At 36.8% G+C, this 23358-nt stretch overlaps 1 protein-coding gene across 3 annotated transcripts; it reads left to right on the forward strand.

The window, feature by feature from the left end:
• The first annotated feature begins 61 nt into the window (after positions 1-61).
• Positions 62-22726, forward strand: LHX8 (LIM homeobox 8). 3 transcript variants are annotated; one of them, XM_016120425.2, is made up of 9 exons: positions 62-176; positions 2136-2222; positions 2630-2791; positions 6519-6640; positions 8584-8804; positions 9328-9431; positions 14015-14110; positions 17972-18155; positions 22017-22714. In XM_016120425.2, the coding sequence occupies exons 1-9, from the start codon at positions 96-98 to the stop codon at positions 22091-22093; spliced, it is 1134 nt and encodes a 377-aa protein (XP_015975911.2). In that variant the 5' UTR covers positions 62-95; the 3' UTR covers positions 22094-22714. The 3 variants fall into 3 exon arrangements, 2 of the variants coding, with proteins under 2 accessions (XP_015975911.2, XP_015975887.2); XR_001593917.2 differs by having other exon boundaries at positions 83-176; positions 18042-18155; XM_016120401.2 differs by lacking the exon at positions 62-176 and adding an exon at positions 352-430 and having other exon boundaries at positions 22017-22726.
• The last annotated feature ends 632 nt before the right edge of the window (positions 22727-23358 follow it).

The raw sequence follows: 23358 nt of genomic DNA on the forward strand, positions 1-23358 counted from the left end.
TTAGAGCATTGGGGCGGGGGAGGGGGGAGATCGGCAGACACGGACAGCCTCTGACCCTCTGGAGTTGGTATGAGATAAGCAGCCCTAGCAGTGCCATGTATTGGAAAAGCGATCAGATGTTTGTGTGTAAACTAGAAGAAAAGGACCTGCCGGAGCTGGCAATTCCCCCTGAGAAGGTGAGCGAGCTGACGCCTGGCCAGACCAGCTGAATCGCAGTTTCCTTGAAACGCGAGCTGTTTGGGTTCCTAAACGATGTTCAGAAATTACCTGTAACGGCCTCATCTTCAGACCTGGCAATTTTTTTTTTCGGTTACGTAGTAGCGTTAGTCAGTAATCATTGCCTCCCCTCCCCGCAAGCTCACTTAACCTGAAGCATGGAGACTGTAATTTGGGAGACGAAGCCCCGAGCCTAAGGCGCTCTCGGGTACATGTGAGTCGTGTTTTTGTTCTAACTTGCCGAGGTGATCGCGGCGGTCCGGGGGAGCGAGTCGGGAGGTCCAGGTGACTGTCGGGTGGGACCAAATAGAGGCACGGTTCCTTGCGCCTGGATGCCCGCGGACGCTTGCCCTCCCTAAGGCGCGCCTCGGGCTGCAGGGTGATCCGCGCGGCGGCGGGCCCACAGCAAAACAGAAAGAGACGCGGCTTCCGGGAGGCCTCGGGGGCTCCCGGGGCGGGCCTGGAGGGCTATTTTACTTACGATTCCAAAAGAAGCAAACCCCAGGATACGCGAGTCACACCGTTCCTAAAGTAGGTTGGGGAATCTAACAAGCTCTCGCCCCACTCTGGAGGCAGGACCCGTTGGTGTCTCGCGTTTTAAGTTTGCAAATCAACTGGAGCCTGTTTAAGCGCCTCAGTGGGACCCGCACTAGGCACCGCTGACTTTGTCTTTGCGCAGACGCTGGCGGGGAACACCCGGCGAATGCGCGGATTTCTGCTTAAACTTTCTTTGTGTCTGCGAGGACGCGGCCTCCGTGCGGCTGCGCTGGGTCCCACATAGGGAGCGCACGGTAGAGTCCCGGCCGAGGCCTCGGGATACTCCGGGTTTGGACAGTAACTGGCGGTGTTCTGCTAGAAGGAAGGACGGAGGTAGGAGTTAGAAATGCAGAGGTGTGAGCCACTCGAGTGTCCCCCACCCCGCTACAGTTTTCATACCGGAAGGCAAAAAACTCCCAGAAAGGCTGCGTTTTCGTTTAAGAGCAAAACTCCAGCAAAGGCTTGGAAACACTTGAGTATTGCGCGTTGTTGCTTTAAAACATTGTGACCGAGGTTGGGAGAGTTTTTTAAATGGCACAAATTAAATTCAGCTGGATATTTTTCCATTATTCGATACGCTTTTTGCGCTGGTTAAAAATAATCCTTTAGTAGCTCAAATGTTGACTTACTGAGGAATAAGTGGCAATTTACACCTTAAAGAGACGAGTGTAAATCACTCGCAGCTCTAATTGCTGCAAGTTTACGAAAGAGCTGCTGGCTCGGTTTAATCTGAAGCATTTTCATTCAAATTGTCATCGGAACAAACACCAGGCTTCTTAAATCCCGCTGTAATTAGCTTTCAAGTATCCTATTAAACCTCTTCACCTTTCGGGCTATCCAATTCAAAAAGCCCCCTTTTAAAAATATATACGTGTCTTGCTCTTTTAATTGAGGTTATTAAAGAAATCAAGTTTCTTCCCGCATCCGCTCCTCAGTCTTCTTTTCTTCTCTCCCACTCTGCCTCTCCCCCCTCGTGCACCCCCTTTGGCCCGGTGATCCCCGCTCGGCTGTGATTGACGTCTAGAAAGAAAATGCTTTGTGCCGGGATGATTGTTATTAACTTGTTACCCCCGGTGAGAGCTGCGGAGCCGGAGCCCCGAGAGCGCGGTAGCGCGCGGGGCGAGCCCTCGGCTCTGGGTGGCCGCCTCGCCACGCGCTGGGGCTGCGCCGCCCCTGCCTGCGGCCCGCGACGGAGACTGCGCGCCCGCCCGCTGGCCCGCGGCGCCCGCGCCCCGGAGCCCTGACGGCTGCACGCGCGGCCCGCACGCTGGGGCCTTCATTAGCCCACTCCAAGTGCGGGGAAGCTGAGGCTCTGGGCCGCGCGTGCAGGCTCTGAACTTCTCATTTGTTTCTCTCCACTTGCACCCCGCCCCACTCCGCAGTGCCAGGGGCTCATGTCGGAGGAGTGCGGGAGTACTGCAGCCCTGGCGGCCGGGAGGACTCGAAAAGGCGCCGGGGAAGAGGGACTGGTGAGTGGGGAGGGACGTGGGTGCTGGCAACACTGGCCATGGGGAGCGGCCCAGGACGAGGGACTGTTGTCCCACGCTCCTTCCTGGGCCCAACTGGCCCTGGGGGAGCGGATGGAGGGAGGGTCTGGGGCGGGGCGAGGTGGAAAGTTGAGCCGGCGTAGCGGGCTGGGCAGGGCTGTAAGGCGCTCCAGGTTCTTGAGGTCATGGGTGGCAGCCCCAGCGGGTTGCGGCTGGAGCTTGGACTCGGGGTGAGGGCAAGAAGGGAGACTTCAAGAATGGGGCGGGGGTGGAGAGAAGAGGGTTGGGAGGCGGGAGGGGAGGCGGGGGGAAGCCCCCGGGGTCCGTGGGATGAGGAGAGGAGGAGGGGTCTAGAACTGCCTGCGACCGCGCCTCGCGGCTTCCTGCAGGTGAGCCCCGAGGGAGCGGGGGACGAGGACTCGTGCTCCTCCTCAGCCCCGCTGTCCCCATCGTCCTCGCCCCGGTCCATGGCCTCGGGCTCCGTCTGCCCCCCTGGCAAGTGTGTGTGCAACAGCTGCGGCCTGGAGATCGTGGACAAGTACCTTCTCAAGGTAGGGCGGAACCGAGAGGCCCAAGGGGAGTGGAGTTACCCCGGGAGCTTTGGGAAAAAAGAAAAGTTTTTTTTCCTCTTTCTTGCTTGAGATTGTAGGCTTTCTCTGCAAAATCAAGGGCAACTTATGGGGTGAGAAAGAGTGGGGGAAGATATCTTAGAATCTTCCTAGTAGTTGTAACACAGCTTGTGTGTGACACGTCGTGGTCTGGAAGTGCTGATACCCCGGGTGGATGTACTGGAGGCAGCCACCGACTTGTAGAGGAAGTGGGGAAACCTTGTTACCCATTCTGAAACAGGGTCCTGCCTGATATTTTTACTGAGCCCGGGTTATTTATGCTTCCTCAACCCCTGGTAACACCCACACATGCCTGCCTGCTTTCGAGAGTTCCAAGTTGGTGTGTGTTGACTGATTCCCCTTTGTAATGTCTCCTTTGGTGAGAACCATAGTAAAGTAAACTCTTATCTGGACAGATTTTATTTTATTATTATTATTATTATTTTTACGGAATCTTATGTATATTTACAGTTACCTAAAGCTTTTCCAAAGTAAAAGTTCCTAGGATCATTTAAATAAAAACCATTTCAGTGCCTTCCTCCTCTTATTAAGGTTTAATACTTCAAAACAACCCAGTGCTTTTTTTTTTTGTTATCTCTAGTGCTTGGGTGTGTGTGTGGGGGGTATTTGATGGAAATTGATGTAAACTCAGGAAGAAAAGAAAGAAGTCTGGGATGAAGTGCTTTAAGTAGTGGTCGGAGAGTAGATTGTCTTAATTTGTTCCACTTCTCTCTTAAAATACTGTGGGGGGATTTTGGAGTATAAATTCTGGGAGGCCACAGTTATCCATGTCATTGCCTGCAGGATCATGGTCCCATGTGTCTTAATCCGAATGCTGTGGGCTTTCAACTTCAATAGCTCTTTAAAACCACTATTTAAACTAATGATCTCTCCTACACTGAATTAGTAGCAAACCAGTTCACTTTCTATTTCCTCCGCACCAACCCTTCACTCCCCAGGTTTTCAAAAGGATTAATTATGGAAAGTATGAGTTCAAAAACCGAGTTAGTGGGCTTCTTTAAATTTCTCCGACAATGTACAAAGCTGCTTCTTCGGTAAAGTGGGAATAATACCCTATATATACAACCCAGATAAAGCACCAAAATAAGTTTTGGTGAAAACATTAAAAAATGACTGAGTCCATTTTTATTGATGGTTAATTCTTACAGCTGGCAAATTGATAGCTTTCTCTTTAAATTTGCATTCTTAAGATTCCTTTTCAATGTTTCTAGACCTGAGCCTTTTGGGATATTTCAAAAATCATTTTTTGGATCAAAACTAGCTTCTAATTTTTAGTGAGCCCTTTCAATAATTAGCATAATCTTTAAGAATGTTTCTGAAGGAATCTATATAAAGTCCTTAACACTTTATAGCAGAGAGGATATAGAAAAAAGTTATCATAAAGTGACTTTTAACACACTCTGAAATAGTTAAAATAGCTTCTGGTGTTCATCTTTTATATGTTAAAAATATGTTTATATACTGCAAAATACCTAGGTCATCTAAGCTTTCCTTCGTAATAGGACAGGAGTCCTCCCAGTGAAGTTTTCTATGTACAGCTTTATTTTACCCTTCTTTTATATACGTTAGTATGTTAGGTCTAACAAAAGTTTAACACTATATGATTACATAAAAACTCTAAATTTTTAACCTTTTTCTCCCCATTTTGAGTCTTATCTAGATAAATTCAAATTCAATTCAAGTCACTGGTAAACAATAATTGTTAGACCTTTTAGAGTATTTGAGGGTGTAAACTGTTTAATATAGAAAAACACTATATCTTGAGGTGAGTAAAATGGAGTTAGAACAAAAAAGTACAAGAAGGGGTAAATATATCTGTTGCACCATCTAATACTCCACTGCCCTCTTGCTTGGGTGTTGTTTTTGTGGCCTGGTCCTACATCCATATACATATACAGACTGGGTCAATACCAGCCATCAGGGCAGGTTTGTATATATTCTCCAGAATTTTCGCTCTTTACCTTAGTTTGCTCCCCGGAAAAGAAATGGAAGATGAAAGAGGGTTTTTGTTGTTGTCGTTGTTTGTTGTTTTTTGTTTTTTAAAGTAAACTTTAAGGAAAGGTGGAAAATCAGGCATTAGGTCTCCTGGCTTTAGGGAGTTTCAGGGTGGTCACGACTCTGCCCTTAAGTCAGAATCTACCTTTGCTTAGGGAAAACAAAACAAAACCCTTGGATAGAACTGAAATGAGGAAAAAGGCCCTTTACAATGGAATTCTAAAAGAAGCCCATACTTCTAAAATTGGGCCCATTTTAGGAAAAAAAAAAATCAAAGGAAAATATGTATTTATTTCCAGGACAGTATTTACCATTGTTAATATTTTTTTGATTTCCTCAGATTTTTTTTTTGCTATTTTCCATGTTTTCGTTTATAGTAAATATGTATTTTCTTTTACAGCAAGACCAAAACTTAAAAAATTTTAAATTTCACCAAAATGATTCTTTCATTTATGCTTTGGAACAAGGCACATAACTGAAATTAGAACCAGTGAAACTTTTTCTTCAGTTTTGAATTACCTTTTATATTTCATATCACAGACTCACCTAAACAGTAGTGCTAATCTAATAGACTCACTGGACAGATAGTCTTTATTATGAGATAGTGTAGCAAACTCTATATTTCACAATTTTTCATTTTTCCAATTTCCTAACTTCTATTTTTAGGCATTAGATATATTTGTATGGTATAACTGTTGATTTCACATCATTGCTGTTCTTTACGTGTCCATTTAACAAAAACAAAACTCAGGCAAATTCAATCTAATACACATGTTTATTCGTTAAGGCTTAAGTTGTGCTTATAGTTTGATGCCAGCAGTTTAAAGTGACAGTAATTATGATTTGTTCCCTGAATTGGTAATGTTTTGTTTCTATTTAGAAAATGTAAAGTTTTGTGATTTATTAAATTGCCATTTTATGCCTTACTTCTTGAAGTATAAATGGCAAGCAGTGCTTGCTTGCCTTTTTTAGAACCACTTATAAACAGATTTATTTTTTCTCCAGTAGTCAAATCATTAAGTAGAATTTTCAATACTTTAATCTGTGATTCTCTTATTTAATGTTAGAAGTGAGCCAGGGCTTCTGTCATATCCACATTTAAATTTACCTTAGCAACTTCTGTTTTGTAAGCAAAATGGATCGCCTGGCTTCTTTACAAGGTAAGTATTTATGTTAGAGCTTCTTTTTCACTTTCTCTCTCTCTCTTTAACTACTGCACAGTTTATAATTATTTGGCCAAAAAGTAGATTGAGAATGTATGTAACTTGACTTCTTTAGCTACCACATTACATGGGGGGAAGAAGTTATTAAAAGAAAACAAATGAATCAAACCAGTATGTAGGACTTTAAAATAAGTGTCCAAGAATTTTCCCTGTGTTCAAAGAAGTTCTATTTAGAAAAGAAACTTGAATTCTTTAAAGAAATAAAAACATTAAAATGTAGACTATTTTATTGTGATTTTTCTGGTTGAGATCTAAAAGAGAATCTATCTAGACACATATTTGTGTAAATGACACCTTTTAGATGGAAACATTCTGAGCATGTGTTAAAATATTAAGGGGTCAGCTTTTTAAATGGGCTAATACACAAAGCCAATAAACGATACTCTTAAATATTAGAACAACTTCTCATCCTTCACCTTTTTCCTTCACAGGTGAATGACCTGTGCTGGCATGTTCGGTGTCTCTCCTGCAGTGTCTGCAGAACCTCCTTAGGAAGGCATACCAGTTGTTATATTAAAGACAAAGACATTTTCTGCAAACTTGATTATTTCAGGTATACTGTGACTTTTTTTTTCCAGTAAGTAGGTATTTCAAGAAATTATTATGCAAAGAGGATTTTGCAAATAGGCTTTCTTGTCCAGTTTTATTTATTGAAACCTAGTTTGAAAAAGTTAGGAATTCAGTACACAAAAATTAATTTAAAAAAACCTAATTTTAAATAATTATTCCTACTTTGGCAAATGAAAGTTTTTAGTATTAAAAACAAGGAATTATCTTTGCTGTGCATAGTTATAATGTATGAAATATAAGACGACTTATTGTGACCAAGCCCCTTGTTTGGGCTTTCGAGGGAAAATCAAGGTCTTATTAAACTTTTACTGGTCTACCATAGAATGATTCGAAGTTATACACCTATAAAATGCCAGCAGTTTGGAGACTGTGATAAACCGAATTATTCAGAGAATAAACTATTCCAGTATCAGAAATATACCAAGTCTAATTATTCTGTTGAAAAATCCTTTTTTTTTTTAACATTCTGTTTTTTGACCTTTATTCTGTTAGATTATATTTGCATAAGATATTAAATGCAACATTTTCTCTGTGTGATCTCTTCATAATTATCTAAATATAAAGTTTCTTCTAGGGCGTAATTCAGTTCTTAATGGATAGCCATCTAGAAATTGAAGTCTTCTTTAAGCATGACTTTTAAAAATTATTTTTTTTATTTACATTTCCAAATGAAGAAGAATGTTCATTGTAAACTGGGGAAGTTCATACTATATAATGAAGTTTGTAATACTAATTATGTTGTTTATACTCAATTTCAAAAACTGATTTCAAAGTGTTTAGTGATTGATTTGAATAAATTGCTAGGTAATTTAAAGCACTTTGTGAAACCCAGAGTCCTTTATTTTATAAAGTCACAGAATTTTATAATTACCAAAAACATATATTTCTCATCAGGTTTACTCTCCATTTCCTCAAAAATAGTAGCAATTTGCCTCCTCTTTCACTTAGGATGTACTAATTTTAATTTTTTATGATAATTTAAAGATCTTTGAAAGATTTGGTTTCAGAGGCTTATTGACAGTCTAGTTTTTCACTACTTTTTATACTTCATATTTTATTACATTCTGAAATTGATTTTTAGGATTCAGTATTTAAGATTAAAAAACTGGCAATACCTCTAAAGATATGTTAATAAATAAATAAACACAAACATGTATGCTTATCTACTTTGATGTGGCTATGCTAGGCCATGACTGCAGTTGTGAAAGGAGACATGACAAAGAGTGTCCAGTCGTTTGGACTGAGAGAAGAAAGAAATATTTACATCTGCCGTTTTGTTAAGATTAACCTGCATTTAATGTCTCTAAAAGTTTTAGGTAGTATTTCCCCTCCTGTGGACAGCACTGCAACAGCTTGTTTATTAAAGGAAACTTTTCTGAGTTTTCTTTCATTCTTCCCAGGGTGAACAATTACTGTTCTTCTCATTCTTTGATAATATCAATTTTAATATTTAAATGTTTTAACTTAAAAAAAAACGATATATAAAGTTTTTCCTTATCTCAACTTGGTTTTAAGAAGTCATTGTATCTTCAGTGGTATGCTTTTGCACTTTTAGGTTTCTGTTTGGAGCGTGTGTGTGTGTGAGAGCGGGGGTGTGTGTATCTTGGGTCTCTAGGTAATTTATAAATGCATAGATATGTGTTATAAGAGGGATATTGAAACTCATTTATTTTAAAAGAAAAAATCAAATCTTTCTTTAAAGTAATGATGAAAAGTTTTTATTATATAAACCGGTATCAATGATGACCATATATCTCATCTTGATTGGTTACCATACTAACTTACAGAAAAATTGATTCCTGTTTTGTTTTCAAAAGATTTAAATACTTAGCTTAATCCATTGAGTAACATATTAGTTTCATCTCAGATTGACAAATACCTCACCGAGCATTAAAATGTTCTCCTCCCGCCCTTCTATTTGTGTAGAAGGTATGGAACTCGCTGCTCTCGTTGTGGGAGGCACATCCATTCTACTGACTGGGTCCGGAGGGCCAAGGGCAATGTCTATCACCTGGCATGCTTTGCCTGCTTTTCTTGCAAAAGGCAACTTTCCACGGGAGAAGAGTTTGCTTTGGTGGAAGAAAAAGTCCTCTGCAGAGTGCATTATGACTGCATGCTGGATAATTTAAAAAGAGAAGTGGAAAATGGTAAATATTCCTTAAAATACTTTTGAGACTTTTGGAACAGTGAATACAAAAATAAAATGATTTTTCCTAAGGTCATCTTAATGCATTATTTTGTGCAGTATAATTGTGGTAAAACTCATTAAGTGTTGTATTGTTAGTGATAGTCCATCTGTTTATTTACAAGGAAAGCCATGTCATGTATATTAGCTTTGTGCCATATTCTCAGACAGCAGCTTTGAGTTTAGAATTCTGTTTTGCCTTTTGCAACTAATTGTTTCCCTGTCTTTGCCTTCCTAAGGATGAGCCTTAGATGTGGACTTCTAACTTCTGGCACTTGTGACTAAATATACAAGCCTACAAGTTGGCTGTTGTTTCCACAATATATTTCTAGTATGTTTAAAAACTTAATTCAAGGTATTTGCCAATCAAGAAGTATACAGTTTCACTCCAAGCCAAGAGATGCAAGAAACCTATTACTGCATGACTGATGGCCCCATCTGAGTTACCAACATATGTGGTGTATTTTTTTTTTTTTTTTATGTAGGTAATGGGATTAGTGTCGAAGGTGCCCTCCTCACAGAGCAAGATGTTAATCATCCAAAACCAGCAAAAAGAGCTCGGACCAGCTTTACAGCAGATCAGCTCCAGGTAGACATGACAATGAATTTATGATTTTTGAAGCCCCTCCCTACAAAAAAACCCACTCTATCTTTATAATGTCTAAATCACTTTATTATATTTTCAAACAGGTTAGTCTCTGCTTTTTGTGAAAACTAACTTGGCGAATGTATGAAAACATACTTTTTGCCCTAAAATATTTATCAATATTTCCAGAGTCATGATATAATATGACGTAGTCATTTAAGCTTTGTTTTTTCGAGGTCTCTTGGTATTGATATGGAAGGGGAAATAAACTGTTTATTTGTCCTGACTTCCTGAGAAAATCAGTTTAACACAGGCATTCTTATTATATATAATTGAAATAGAAGACAAAATATTTTGAAACTGAACAGAAATGGTCATACAGTGTGCGTGTGAGTCTATGGGACACTGATGTGTTCATCTTTTTAACAAACCACAATGAGTCTTTTAGTAGACAAGATTATAATTTTCTGAGTAGGAAAGAATTGAATATGACTTACCATAAACAGGAATCTCCTGATCAGTAGACCCTTTCTTGTTTTCAAAGGAGATAGAGGGAGACATTCTATAATCTGATGCTGAAGATTGACTCTATCCCCTGAAAAGGGAGTGATTATTTTCAGCTTAATTGCCCTAAATATAACTATCATAAATTTGATTTATGTAAATTGTCAAGAAAATTATTAAATAATTACTCCTTGCTTTATATTTAAATCTACACATATAATGATTTTTTTTCTGGCATTTTTTCAGCAAAATCATGTTTTCTAAAAGATTAATATGGCTGAGGTATTTGTTTTATGTTAAAATAAAGTAACATTTATTGAGCACCTACCATGTAGTCTGGGTGCTTTACACATTGTATCCATCTTAGCTCAGATTTCAAAGGATATTTATGTAATGTTAACAAATGAGTGAAAGTAATTTTTGAAAAATCACATATGGTGTTCTAGGACTTGCCAGTATTTAAGATGAATACAAGTGTTTAAAGAAGAGAATTTTTGAAAGTGATTAAGAAAGAAACCTTGACGTGACACAAATATTCAAGGCAACTTAATGGTACTGGAAATATATCTAGTATTAAAATCTAGAGCCACTTATGATTTTTTTGGATTTCTTAATTTAGATGTAGAATACATAGTTAATAAGTAATAAATGAGAGATAAGGCAATTAAAAGAAATCTCTGTTTAAACTTTGCTTTTTCGGGTGCCTCATTGGGTCGTGATGAGATCAGATAGAGCTCTAAGTTAGGAGACATGAGTACCTGGGCCAGATCTGACAGCAAAATATACAGTAGCCAGAAGTTGTCTGAGTTCAAATAGAATCTTTAATAGAAATATATTGTTTTTAAAATCTGCTGTTCCCATAGGGGCTGGCTATAATTTTAATTATAAGGCTGATAACTCTAATTTGATATAAAAATTTATTATTAAAATGTAAAAATTTGAAACCACTTTAGGTGTATAGACAATCTCATATGGAAGATAATAAATACTAATTAAATAAAAAGAGAATAGTATTTGTGGAGGACTTTTTGTATCAAGTCCTATGACAGGCATTTTCACTATATTATCTCCTTTAACTCTTAAAATTTCTTGATGTAGGCAGCCTCATCTGAGAGGCACAGGAACTCCCCTCAAGGTAGACTGCCAACGGAATGGTAGAGAAGAGATTCGGACACTTCTCCCCAAAGTTTTGGTCTTTTAATTTTGCTTGGTCTCCCAGGAGACTATGAGTGGAGCTGTGCCTTCACAAAACTCTGCTTAAATGGCAGCAGTAGCAGCTAGAACAAAAGAGATTCTGACTCTTATAGATAGCCTTATAATCTTAATTGCAAATGTTCATAAACTCTTTGAGTCATGCATTATTATATTAAAATGTTATATGAATCGTGCCTTTTAAAAAAAATTGTATCAGAATTATGTTTTAAAAGATAAAAGCAGAAATTATATGCTTTCAAGTGTGTTCTCATTTATTTAATATTAGCATTTATCTAAGTCAGGGATGACCGAAACAAATGAAACAGAATCCTTGCCTTCAAGTGGTTCTTTATAACTTAGAAAACCGAGATGGCTGTAGATTTTTTTAAAAAATTGAATCATTTTATTTGGCCAGGAACTCTAATAAATCAACCAATGTATTCTCATTGTCAAATTGTCCTACTTTTCAGAAAGCTTAATATATGCAAGTAGTGCATGAATTCAGCAAGATCATAAAATATTATAGGTGAACTGTAAGTCAAGACTATTCACGAAGTTCCTGCTTTGGACAGAGAAAGTTTAAATGGTAGGAATAAACAAGATAATTTCCCAAAATTCTTCTTTAGAAACTTACAGAGAGAAAAAATATAGTTTAATAATCACAAAATAAAATAATATTTACGTTGGCAGAAATATTTCAGATGTCTCATTTGTAGAAATGATATTTAATCAATTTTAGCCAATATTATGGTTTGCTTATTATAGTTAGAATCACTTGCTCAATAATTATTAATGTTAAACATACTAAGGTTAGCACCTACTTTAACCTTTCAGATGGAGTTGGTCAACTGCTACTGTGCAGACTCCTGACAGTTCTGGTAGACTTTTTGGCCTTAAAATGATGAATGTCTCCAAAGGCCCACTCCTTGACCATGTTAAAAGAGCACAGAAAAGGAATAGGGTGGGTTTTGGCATCATTACTGACTGGAGAATAATAAAACAGTCAATATTAAAAAGTATTTTTGTGAGACTAAACCTTGATAAGCACATCTTACTTTTCCTTGAGCATATTCCAATTGCTAACCGTCAATGTTGATTTAAGTTTTGCTTTATTTCTTGATGAGAAATTGCTTTATTAAATGTAATTTGGTTTCCTTATTAAACTTGTGAATTTGAAATGCATTTGTGAAAAGCATGCCATTTTTGTTTTACAAGTCATCAATAGTGGCTTTGAAAGCAAATGCTTACATATCTGTTCAGTTTTTCTCTTTGAAAAATTAAAAAACAGATGTAATGAATTTGCTTATTCTTTTTTCTCTTTGGGATTTACATGCTCAACTTCCTATAAACATAACTATTCAAACATGAAGTAACACATCTGGAGTAAGGGAGAATGTAGTGAACTGAGCGAGATTATAAATTTTTAGGCTGATTCTGCCCATTTTTTAAAGCAAAAATACATGCGTTTACAGTGAGCATGTGGACACGTAGAGATGGATATGAAGCCAGGGATACCTTATTCTAGAAGAATCACTAACCATAGAGAACCTAACTGAAAAATATTACATAATTTGTAAACCTCAAGGCTTTCTGGAACAACATTGGGCTTTTCCACTACACTATCTTCAGATTTTCCTCACATTGTCAAGTCACAAACTCTTAAGCATATACTTTTTAACAGGAAGGGGATATGAAGAGTAGGACATTGCCCTCAGGAAACTCACTCTCTGCTATGGAGAGCTAGACTTGCCAATGAATTATCTAGCTATCCCGTGAGAAGTGCAGTGGCTGAAGGTAGTATTACATGAGGAGCAGAGTGGAGAATACAGTTAAGTTTTGCTTTTGGAGATGATATCAAGGCCAAGGATGCTTCAGGTCTTTAGGTTGATTAGTTACCCCATCCCCAGACCATCCTTGTGGATGACACAGTCATGTTGGATGACTGACTCCCTCTCTCATTCTTTATAATTCTTTATTATACTTCCCTCTGTTGATCAACTTTTAAGCACTAAATTCAAATTCTTGCTTGAGTCCCATGATTAACCTTTTCTGAAAGAATCTAAAAGCCATTAGCTTATAATTTTATTCTGGTACTCACATCTCTCGTAATGCCTTTCCCTTAACCTTGTATTGTTGGTAGTTATTGGCATGTCTGTATCTTTCTCCCAGGAAGTTGAGATCAGGGACAGTTTTTCATGTGTCTCTGTCTCATAGCACTTAGCACAGTGGTTCCAGTCCAAAGGTTCACATCAGAATCACCTGGGAACTTTTTCAATACGTAGATGTTTAGATCCTGACAAATTCTTATTCAGTGGGCTGACAGATCCCTTTTTTTAAGATACCAGATATGCCTTTATGTAGAGCGAGTGCTCAAAACAATTAATAATGGAATGGTACGATTAAGTGGAACCGTTTATTGTGCTCTGTACTATTTGCAGACTGATGAAAATTGTAGTAGGGGCTTTGACACTGTTTATTTAGCTTAATAGAGGTTGGAGATAAATGTGATAAGTGATTTTTGTATTTTTAAAAGTTTTATAATGCTAGCTATTTTTAACAGAATGAAAAAAGCAATAAATAGATTTATACTATTGTTGCATTTCATTTATGAGTTGTAAGAATGGAAGAAAAGGTGAGCTTATTTTTAACAGCATAGTTGAGAGAAGTTTTTACGTTGAAATGGATTGTTTTTTCAATATCTCAACATAGCAACATGTGTAAATTTTAAATATGTGCATTCTTTTCATTTATACATTCCAATATTGATTTTCAAGTAATAAAATATAAGTATCCCATTTTCTTGTACATGTCTTCTCTTCCGTCATCAAAATGCAGAAGATTTAGCTTCTTATTTTTAGCTACTTACCCTTACATTTTTAAAACTACAGGTTATGCAAGCACAATTTGCTCAGGACAACAACCCAGATGCACAGACCCTCCAGAAACTGGCAGAAAGGACAGGCTTGAGCAGACGTGTAATACAGGTGATAATTTTAAAGGTTAATCAAGAGATACTAAAAGTTCTATTCTAGGTCTTTATGAGTGTGCATTGTTTGATGAAGAAATGTCAAAGCATTAGCTTCTCATTTTAGGTCCCTTCACACTCTAAATCAATTTTTTTTTTTTTTAACCTGATAATTATCCTGCTCAGGCTGGGTTAAGATTTGTTAAATGACTCCTTGCACAAATTAATTCATTCAGTGTTCATAGCAACTCTGAGATCCTCAGGCTAAAAAAGACAGCTGCAGTTCCAAGCTAGATCTGGTTCTGAGGTCAGTATTTTTTTTCCTACTTTTCTGTGATTATGTATGTGAGTGAGTGTATATGTGTGTAAGGGGTGTTGATGACCTGCGTTAAAGATTCAGGTAGAGGGAGTAGTGTAAACAAAGCTAGGAAAGGATGAATTAGAGCAAATTTATTGGAATGTAAGATTTATATTTGTAAATTGTGGGGGAGGAAACTATTGGAGAGGCCTGTGAATTTAGAGTTCTCTCCCGAGCAGGCAAAAGCCATATTTGATTTTAGGAAGAAAGGGAAAGGGCTGGCAATAAGTACATGGGAAGAATTAGAGTTGAGAGAGGCTAGAGATAGACAGATTAGCTGGGTGGGATGCCCCACCAGGTAGTAATTTTTTGAAGAGACTTAACTGAGATAGCAATCTAATTCATTGAGAAATATTTTATTGCCTGCATACTGATGGAAGTTAACAGTAAGGGAAGGAACAGTATAAACAGAATAAGTATCTTTAAATATATGTGAAAGGCTGTCGGGCAGACAGCAAAATTAAATGTGTCTACAAGGGAAAGCAGGAAGATAGATATCACTCGTGATGTAGAACATTCTTATGAAAGGATATAAAAATGGCATGGGCTACCAGTGAAGGCAGTCAGTGTCCATGGAAGTGAAGGCATGGAAGGGAAGCTTCCTTCATCGAGGCCATTCAGACTCAATGGACTGAGGGTTCCTTCCAATCTAAGATTCTATATATTCAATGATAGTGACTGCTTCAGCTAAGGCAGATTCATGATGACTATGTTCTAGATTATTTTGAAGTTGGAAGTAAGGGAAAATGGAGGGTTTTCTGAGACCTTTCTAATTATTTGAAGAAGTAAAGACCCCAGACAGATATTTCTCATTTAATTTCCTGGTAGTTTGGTCACCAGTATCATGAACTAGTTAACTTGATTCCACACAGTATAACTTAGAGAATATATTGTTGGATGGCGGCTTTTAATATGTGAGGATTTAATTAAAATATTTTTGATAAGATGGCAAAGGAATACTAGCATGCAAATATATTGTTTGTATTTTTACATACATGTATGTGATTTAAATATATAGTCCTTCACTGTATTTTTGAAGAATTAATTACTGTGATCTTAAACAGTAATTGTGATCTGTTAGCCCAACCTACTTAATAGCGTTGGGCACACTTTAGAAAAGTTAAAGAGTTTTGATTACTAGGCCTTTATTATTCTAATATGCAAACTAGGTTATATGCAAAGATCAGGTAGAAACTATGGTCTGATACAGAGACGGTCTCACCTTTACTAGCTAAAGTCTGCTTAGAGAGGCATTCATTAATAACAAAGTGGATTGTCATTGTACTAAATTCACAGAATAAAGATGGATGATTTTCCTTTTACATTCTGCATCTAGATATAATCACTGTTCACATACCCTTTCAAATAGGTGAATTATGAGTTGTGTATCCTACAGAAACAGGATTAACCACTATTTCTTTCAGTGTACTAAGAATACCTTTTCATCTTAAGAGCTACATCATTTTTATAGCTGCACATTTTGAGCATGGCATAATTTATTTAGTTTGTTTACCATTTTTTATCGTAAGAATGCTGCAGTAAACATTTTATGCATACCTTGCACACTTATTCAATAGTTTCAGTAGGTTAAATTTCTAGAAGTGTGATTGTTGAGTCTGAAGATAAAACATTTTAAGTCCTTTAACTGATAGCACAGAAATCACCTTCCAGAAAGTTCATACCAATTTATACTGCCTGGAGCTACATATGAAAGTTCCCTTTCCCCAACCCACGTGAATCCTGAATACTGCCATTCTTCTACATTCTCTCCAATTTGGTAGTCGGCATTAAGGTAGTTATTCGACTGTTTATGTTATGTCGTCTTCATATTTATTTCCAATAAATACAGGATTTTGTTTTTTAAACAATTGAATAGTTTCCATCTAATATATAATCTATTGGAGACATAAGATTTTTTGAAGAAACTCTGGAAACAATAGTGTCGTGTTTATTAGGTTATATGTAGTCACTGGAGTATATGTCTTCCTGGTGCTGTCTGGGGAAAAGGCAGGTGGCAGCAGTTCTCTTTTGTAAATTGGAGAATGCGTGAGTGTATCTTCTTGGCTGGGTGGGTGATCATAGTGAAGGAGTCTGTGGAGAGAACTGTGACTGGAGACTTGGGGTGTGGTCTCTGTATACAGGTCTATAAGAGTCTAACATTCCAGAAGATGAGGGAGAAAGCTGTGGCTTCCCACTACTTTTCTTTGATATTTGCCTAAGCCTTCTTCCTGAAACATTCCTTGGGTGCTCCCTTTCAGGCACTTGCTCAGGACTGCATACCTCATTACATGATTAATTTTTATTTCTTTAGTTTTAACCCTTTGAGTTTATACTTTGCCAACCCTTTATTTTTGAGTCCCAGGGGCAGGGTGTGTCTTAGAAATCAAGCCAAGTTTTTCATACAAATCTTGCAGCTTCCTTCTGTTCTACATTACTCACCCCCAGTTCCTTTGTGCCATCAAGTGACTGACTACCTTACAGCCCTAGGCAGAGACTTAGGCCCCCGATATTTCCCTGGCCTCCTTCCCAGTCCCAAATATTCTCATCCTAGTTTCCTTAAAGTTTTCATCCCTCCACTTCTCTTTCTTCTTATGACAGAATTGTCTGGAGTGATGGCATATAAATGCTATAAGATATTAATAGAAAAACACTCTATAGTCAAGTTTTACCCAATGTTAAGGAGTTCAGACACAGGCAGGTTCATTACTGGAAGTATTCTGGGAAGTCTAACCTTACTTACCCTGACCTAGATATAAAATTCTACTTGCTCTGAATTTGCTTCCTTTATTTCTGTGATAGAGTGGACAACAGAGTGCTTAGCTTACATTTTGTGAACTATTTAACCAATGGATGTTTGTATTTTATTCTACTTAAACTTCACTAATTTAGATGTCTAACCAATGTACAATATACTTGAAACTTATTAAAATTTTCAAAAATATATCACTAATTTTTTTCTTATTATAGATCTGATCTTAACATAATTCTTAGGGCATAGCCTATGTATACACTAAGAGAAATTGAAGTCAGCAGGTTAAAATGTGACTGGAATAACTGAATCAAGAGATTTGTAGAAAGCTTTAAGTTCTCAGTAGGGATTTTAGTCATTTGAAAAAAGATTTGAAATAAGTCCAGGTATCTAAGAATACATTTAGTAGTGTATTTTTGTAAAATTCTCATTAAAAATGGCTTTTTCTGCTTTTCTCTTTGTCCCGCAGTCAAACCAAAGAAACCTTTCTGGAATTCTTGAGCCCTTTCCCCTCTTTTTATTTTGAAAGCTATTGATTTCGTATAGAATTGGCTTTCAAGTAAATCACCAGATAGTTATTTGAGCAAAGAAAATGACCATTGGTATTTGTGTAAGAATGTTTCTCCTCTGTCTATAGAACTTTTTAAAAACGTATTTAGATTCCTACTGTGCTTACATGGTAGAGCTAATTGAGTTGCATCCCTTTTTAAACTGAGTCGGTAATGTTCTCAGGAGCTGATATGTGACATAGCTACATTGCTTTTCCCCCTCAGGTGTGGTTTCAGAATTGTAGAGCACGCCACAAGAAACACGTCAGTCCTAATCACTCCTCCTCTGCCCCAGTCACAGCTGTCCCGCCCTCCAGGCTGTCTCCACCCATGTTAGAAGAAATGGCTTATTCTGCTTACGTGCCCCAAGATGGGACGATGTTAACTGCGCTGCATAGTTATATGGATGGTAGGTATCCTAATATTTAACAGCTGTCTCTCAAGCCATCAATAGCTGACAACTTCTAATATTAGGTTATTGATAAGACTCATATTTTGAAATATTACCTCAGTAGTAGCTTAAATATATTGGGAAGTTGGGTGAATACAGTAGGAAGCAAAACTATCCAACCATTCTTATTTATGTGACTGTATTTTAAGGGACAAGACTAACTCTCACTTTACAGCTGCAATTCAAATATTGAGACTCTTAGTGCTCGACTTTTACTTAGGAAAAATTTTTTTCTTTGTTTTTTGCCTGATAAATATTTAAATAATTTATTTTCCTATCATCAAAGAAAGTATTCACACTCAGATTTTTAGATTGGGTTTTACTTAATTTTGTTAAAGAAGCTTTTTTTTTTTTTAAATTGAAACAACATACATATAGAAAAGTGCACACATAATGAGTATACAACTTGATAAGTTAATAAAATGAACATATCCATGTGAATGTTACCCAGATGAAGTACTAGAACCTAATTAAAACCCAAAGCCTCTCTTATGTCCCTTCCCAAGAGTTATCTTTTTCCTTTAAAGTTAGCATTGCCTTGACTTCTAAAATCATGTTTCAGTTTTGCCTGTTTGTGAGCTTTTCTTAAATTGAAACGTACAGAATGTATTCTTATGTGTCATACTTCTTTCAACTGCATTGTGAGATTCATCCGTATTGCAGAAACTAGTGATTTGTTCATTTTCATTGTTATGTAGAATTCTATATAGGAATATACCACAATTTATCTACTCTGCGGTTGATAGACATTTGTGCTATTTCTTGTTTGGGCTTTTATGAATATGCTGCTATGGACTTTATGGTACATGCCTTTTGGTGCACATTAATTCACACTTCTATTTGGTATGTACCCGAGAGTGGAACATAAAGTCATAGGTCACATAAATATTCAACTTTAGTTGATTCTGCCAGTTTCCCATAGTGGTTGAACCAGTTTACACCTGGACCAGCAGCATCTGAAAATTCGAGGTGCTCTGCATCCTCACCAACACTTGGTATGGTGTGACTTCTTAATTTTAACCAATCTGACAGTTGCATAGTAGCAGTCTCTCACTATTTTAATTTGCTTTCCCTCGATGACTGATGAGATTGAATATTATTTCAGTGGGCATCTGTATATCATTTTTTGCAAAGAGCCTATTTATATCAATTGCTTATTGATCTACCAGATGGTCTGTTTTGTTTTTACATTGATTTGTTTTAGTTCTTGGTATGTAAGTTTTTTGATGATTGTATGTGTTGCAAATATCTTCTCATATTCAGTGGCTTATGTTTTCCCACTTTATTAAGCATCTGTTTTGTTGAGCACTAGTTCGCAATTTAGTTTGTTTCAACAGTTTTTATCCTTCATGGGCAGTCCTTTTTTTGTGACTAATTCAAGAAATTTCTTCTACTCAAAGATAATGAAGATATTTCTTCTATGTTGTTTTCTAGAAACTTCGCGTTACTTTTGACATTTATATTTACCATACATCTGGAAGTGAATTTTGTATGTGGTGTGAGATTGGAGCAAAGCTTTTTTGTTATGTTGATGAAAACACTGATTTCCAAACTGTTTTGTACTACCACATTTGACATAAATCAAGTGTTCATATAATGTGTCAGTCTCTATATCCTCTATCCTATTTAACTGGTCTATTTACATATTAATACATAATTCTTTTAATTATGGTCAGACTATAATTCTTGATATCCAAAAGTACAAATCTTCCTACTTCATTGTTATTTAAGTTTGTGTTACCTGTTCTTGACCCTTTGCATTTCCACAGATTTTACCAGCTTGTCAATTTCCACCAAAAAAAAAAAAATTGACATTTTAATACAATCTACTAGATCAATTTTGTAGGGAACTACCATCTTAGTGTTATAATGTTTTATACCATGAACGTAGTCTGTCTTTCTATTACTTACATTGTCTTCAAATGCTTTCTTATATTCTAGAGTTTTCTGTTTAGTGATCTTGCACATCTTTTGTGAGGTTTAGTCATAAATATTTGTTTTGATATAGTTGTAAATAGTATCTTCTCTGTATGTGGGAATCTAGATTAGCAGCTAATTTTTTCAGCACTTTGAAGAAATGATAACATTGTCTCCTGACTTCCATTGTTTCTGTTGTTTAGAATATGGATAGTTAACCTGATACCACTTATTGTTGAAGTCAGCTGTTGGTCTTACTCTTGCTTCTTTGAAAGTGATGTCTTTTCCCCCCAGCATTTCTCTTTGTTTAGTTTTCAGTTTTATTATAATATGCCTATATATGGTTCTTGAATATGTAGTTGGATGTATTACATTATGAAAAAGTCTCAGCTTTATCTCTTCATATACTGTTTCTGCCCTTATGGAAAAAAATCTCAGATTTTTCAGCCTTTTGACCTTCCATGTTTTAGTCTGGATATTTCCTTCTGACCTTTCTTCTAGTTCACTAATTCACTACCTAATATGCAGTAAAACTCATTCATTGAGGTCTAATTTTAGTAATTATATCTTCAGTTTTAGAATTTCCACTTCATTCTTTTGTAGTTTCCACTTCTATGCTGGAATATGTCATTTTATTCCTTATAAGATTATTGTTGTGTTAATGATAGTTATACTAAAGTACACATCTAACTCCAATATCTAGATTTTTGTGGGCCTATTCTATTGTTTTTGTTTTTTCCTCTTTGTTTTCAATCAAGTCATGTCTCCTTATTTGCCTTGTTATTTTGTATTATACTTCAGATGTTGGATATGAAAACCTAGAAATAATTTGAGGCTCTGAATGATATCTTCCACCAGAAAGGATTTAGTTTTGCTTTTGGCACTTAGTTAGCTAAAGGGAGATCAGATTAATCCAATCCGGCATCATTGCTCAGGAGAGCTGGTGTATTTCTGGGTCACTATTACTTGTATTTAGCCTTTTGAGATCCCAGACAAAGCCTGTTTTCTTTTATTTTGTTTTTAACTAGGGCTCCTCTTCAGTGGTCCCTTTCATATTTGTTTTCTACCACCCAGCCAAAAAGTCTAATTCGGGAAAGTTCTGCTAAACTTCTCAACCTCTCAGACATTTCTTTCAAAATTGCCCCAAAATTGTCGGGAGAAAGCAGTTTCTCCCTACAAGTTTCCCTCCTCTTCTGGGATTTGACTTCTAGAACTGACTATTTTGGTCTCTTTCATATGCCTTCAGATGGATTTTTAAAAATTTTGTCTAGCTTTCTTAGTTGCTCTACAGGGAGGTTTGATTTGAAGCAACATAGATTTTGCTGAGAGTGGCATCTTCTTTTTAACTTTTGGTTAAATAATAAAAAAAAAATAACCAAAAAAAACAAACCTGGTACCATTCTTACACCAGCGTTAAAATTGGCTGTGTGTTCACATGAATGACTGTAGTATTGCCTGAGTCAAAGGTGTTTTGATATATGTTCAGAGTTAAGCATTCAGAGAGGAGAATTTTTTTTTTTTTGGTGTGGGGGGGGGTGGTTCATCCTGTACAGACACCTTCATATGAAAGCTAGCAATATCTCTGCAGACAAAGCATATGTCTTTTTGGCTGCAGGGTAAAGTGCAGTGAATGGGGTATGGATGGAGGACATTAAAGTAGCAAAAGCTTGTGGCCCCAAATAAATATTTCGGGGTAAACCATTTCTGGATTCTCTTTTAATAATATACTAACTATGCCGATCAAGTTTATACTTCTGCTGAGGTCAGTAGAATGAGTATAGGTTGGTGCCCTCAGCTGTAATGAGTAATGAAAGCACATTGCCTTGGATTGTTATTGTTTGTTTTTAAATCAGTTTTATTCACCCCACAAAACTGATCCACAAATTTCTTTCTATTTTGTAGCTCATTCACCAACAACTCTTGGACTCCAGCCCTTGTTACCCCATTCAATGACACAACTGCCAATAAGTCATACCTAATTTCTTTTTTCAGGGATAGAAATGATTAAGGATATAAACTTGTCATTTATTATGTATAAAATACCATTGAAAAGATAATGTTAATTTTTTATTTAACACCCAAAGCATATACAACATCATTTTGCTGCCCAGGTATGTATCTATAGTTGGCCTGCAAGACACTTTTATTGATTCTTCATTTTTTGTAAAACTTATGTTTACAAGAAGAAAACAAATCAAAACTTTTTTTTTGTATTGTCTGGAAATAGTTCACTCTAGTGTGTATCTGTTAATTTATTTGTCATCAAAAGAGCACTTTGCCTAAAAGAAAGGACTGACAAGTGTGCAAAATGTTTACAATTCTTTGTGAAATCGTAGCTTATCATTAGTTTGTATCTGTAAGTTATTGTTATAAATATTACTTGTATTTTTTGTTACATTCAACTTTATACTTTGAGGCTTGTATCTGTGAATTTGCAACTGAAATTTATTTTGCCAACGTTTTCCGAATGAACTGAATAAAGCTTCTGTTGTAGCATGCCATGCAAACACATTATTGTGTTTGTGGTTGATGAATTATGGCTGTAAATAATACTATAGTTTAATAAGCCCACCATTCTAAGTTTATTAAACATTTCCATTATTGTGAAAGTTTCAACCAATTTGTCTTTTTTTGTGTGTGTTTTCCACATAAATTGGCATTAATTTCTTTCAAATGTAATGACTCCTAATCCATTTTGTTTTGAGCGGCGTTGTGAGAACATTTGTAGATGATTGCACTTACTCAACAGAGGAGCACATGAAGACATCGAATATGGCAAATTATCTCTTTTGGACTAGCTAATAAAATTAGTGTGGGAAAGAAAGGTGGAGAAATTTTCAAAATGACTTTTTGGGATATCCCAAGTCAGAAATGAAAAATAGGCCACAAGAATAAGAACTAGAAGTATTTGGAATTTGTGAGGAACATTTCCAGAGCAGAGAACACTCTTTAGGGAGTGTGATTCTGAGAGCTGAAACCTAACCCTCAGGACTTTCTCCTATGTAGCAGTGGACACTTGTCACAGATTTACGAAAGTAAGAAGTACCACCCTCACTCATTGTTGGATTTAAAAACCTTAATCAGTACTCACTCCTTATCAGGAAAAATTAAAAGATCATGAGAAAAAAAAATCTTAAAAATCTTAAGTTTAAGTCTTTGTTTAACTGAGCAGATTCACATCTGGCTGAGGACTGGAAGTAATAGTGGAATATTTGTAATTCTATTCTAGTAATCATAAATGCAA

This window comes from Rousettus aegyptiacus, unplaced genomic scaffold (genome assembly GCF_014176215.1).
Source record: "Rousettus aegyptiacus isolate mRouAeg1 unplaced genomic scaffold, mRouAeg1.p scaffold_m13_p_1, whole genome shotgun sequence".
Lineage (NCBI taxonomy): Eukaryota > Metazoa > Chordata > Mammalia > Chiroptera > Pteropodidae > Rousettus > Rousettus aegyptiacus.